This window comes from Sinocyclocheilus grahami, unplaced genomic scaffold, assembly GCF_001515645.1.
Source record: "Sinocyclocheilus grahami isolate Dianchi unplaced genomic scaffold, SAMN03320097.WGS_v1.1 scaffold995.1, whole genome shotgun sequence".
Taxonomy (NCBI): domain Eukaryota; kingdom Metazoa; phylum Chordata; class Actinopteri; order Cypriniformes; family Cyprinidae; genus Sinocyclocheilus; species Sinocyclocheilus grahami.
In genome coordinates this window covers 935,166-936,689 of record NW_015506174.1, presented here as the reverse complement: position 1 = coordinate 936,689, position 1,524 = coordinate 935,166, and the positions used below count along the sequence as shown (strand labels likewise).

The following is a 1,524-nucleotide window of genomic DNA, read 5'->3' as shown; positions in this document are numbered from 1 at the left end:
GCCACAACGCCTCGTCAACATCACAGGCAATATCTTCCCTTGCCAGACATCGAGGGAAGAAGCGCCTTGAGTGCCTTATCCATCCCTGAATTGCACCCACATCAATCTCATCACATGCCTCTTCCATGGCCTGCACAAGAGGCATGCGCACAAAGGGCTGCCGGGTCGTATACCTTCCACCGCCATGCCGAAAAGAACTCTTCTATGGTGTTCAGAAATGGTGAGTATGGTGGGAGGTATTGCACAAGAAATGTTGGGTGGTCAGCAAACCAGTTTTGGACTGGGGCTGCACGATGAAAGCTCACGTTGTCGCATACTACACCGTACCGGTTTCTTTGATGGTCTGCATCATTCATACGCTCTGGTGGTATGAGAATGTTTTGAAGTCTGTCCAGAAATGTGAGAATATGGGCTGTGTTGTATGGTCCAAGGTTGGCATGACGGTGGAGGACACCATGCATACTGGAGATGGCAGCGCACAGTGTGATGTTCCCACCACGTTGGCCAGGAACATCTATAATGGCTCTGTGGCCAATGACGTTTCTCCCCCTTCTTCTGGTCTTTGCTAGGTTGAACCCAGCCTCATCTATAAAGATGAACTCATGTGGGATTGCATGAGCATCCATTTCCAGTACTCCCTGAAAACAAAGAACAAAAATCAGTCAATATGGTGTTATCCAGTACACTGGGAAACAATGTTGCGTGTAGTGTACTGCAGTCAATATAGTACTTACATCCACATATGCTCGTCTGAACTCTTTGTTTCTTTGAGAGTTTCTCTCAAATGGCACCTTATAAAGTTGTTTCATTCTGATTTGGTTTCGCTTGAGAATGCGAGCCAATGTGAACAGACTGACTCGTTGAATGTTGTTGAATAAGGTGTTGTCTTGGATGATGTGGCTTTGAATTTCTCGTAATCTGATTTCATTATTTTCCAAAACCAAGTTTACAATGGCAGCTTCCTGTACCCCGGTGAACATTTGGCCCCTTCCTCCACCATGGTGTCGTCTCTCAGTCCTTCAGAAAAAATAAAAATATATATAGGGCTTGGACAATGCAGCCTAAATATTTTCCCCCACAGTAGAGTACATTGTACAGGAAACTTGTACAGTTCATGATTGGCTGATGTCATACACTATGTAAACGGGTGTCACCCAACAGATACACTATGACATGGGGTATACTACATGTGTACTACGTGAGGGTGGCACATGTAATTGGCCAATTAGCTCATGTAGTGTCATTTTGAATGGCAGTGTTTTGAAATGGCAAACATGTGACTTTATGTCAGATTGTTGTGTCTTATGCAGATAACTGTGTTCAGTGCATTTAAAAAGTGCCATTTTGAAATGCAAAATGTGTGTAAAGCAGAAAATGTGTTTAGACTTTTGGAGACTTGAGAAGAAGTTTTGCTCTCTGTGTGTCAGTTTAAATAATTGTGCTGTGCATGTCATTTTAGTGTGTTAGCAATTGGAAAAAACTGTAATGGCTCTAAATTGGTTGGCGGTTCATCATAGAGTCGAT

General features: G+C 43.4%; 1 protein-coding gene across 1 annotated transcript; it reads right to left on the bottom strand.

Annotated features, from left to right (window-relative positions):
- Positions 1-110: 110 nt before the first annotated feature.
- LOC107565351 (uncharacterized) lies at positions 111-830 on the bottom strand. Its single transcript, XM_016250564.1, has 2 exons — positions 735-830; positions 111-638 (listed from the first exon to the last, which is right to left on the bottom strand). The coding sequence occupies exons 1-2, from the start codon at positions 807-809 to the stop codon at positions 111-113; spliced, it is 603 nt and encodes a 200-aa protein (XP_016106050.1). The 5' UTR covers positions 810-830.
- Between the last annotated feature and the right edge of the window lie 694 nt (positions 831-1,524).

Excerpts from the sequence above, each read along its gene's own strand:
- LOC107565351 (XM_016250564.1), bottom strand. The coding sequence starts at position 809 with ATGAAACAACTTTATAAGGTGCCATTTGAGAGAAACTCTCAAAGAAAC. Across the intron at positions 639-734 it reads TCAGACGAGCATATGTGGAT|GGAGTACTGGAAATGGATGC; the intron begins GTAAGTACTATA and ends CTTTGTTTTCAG.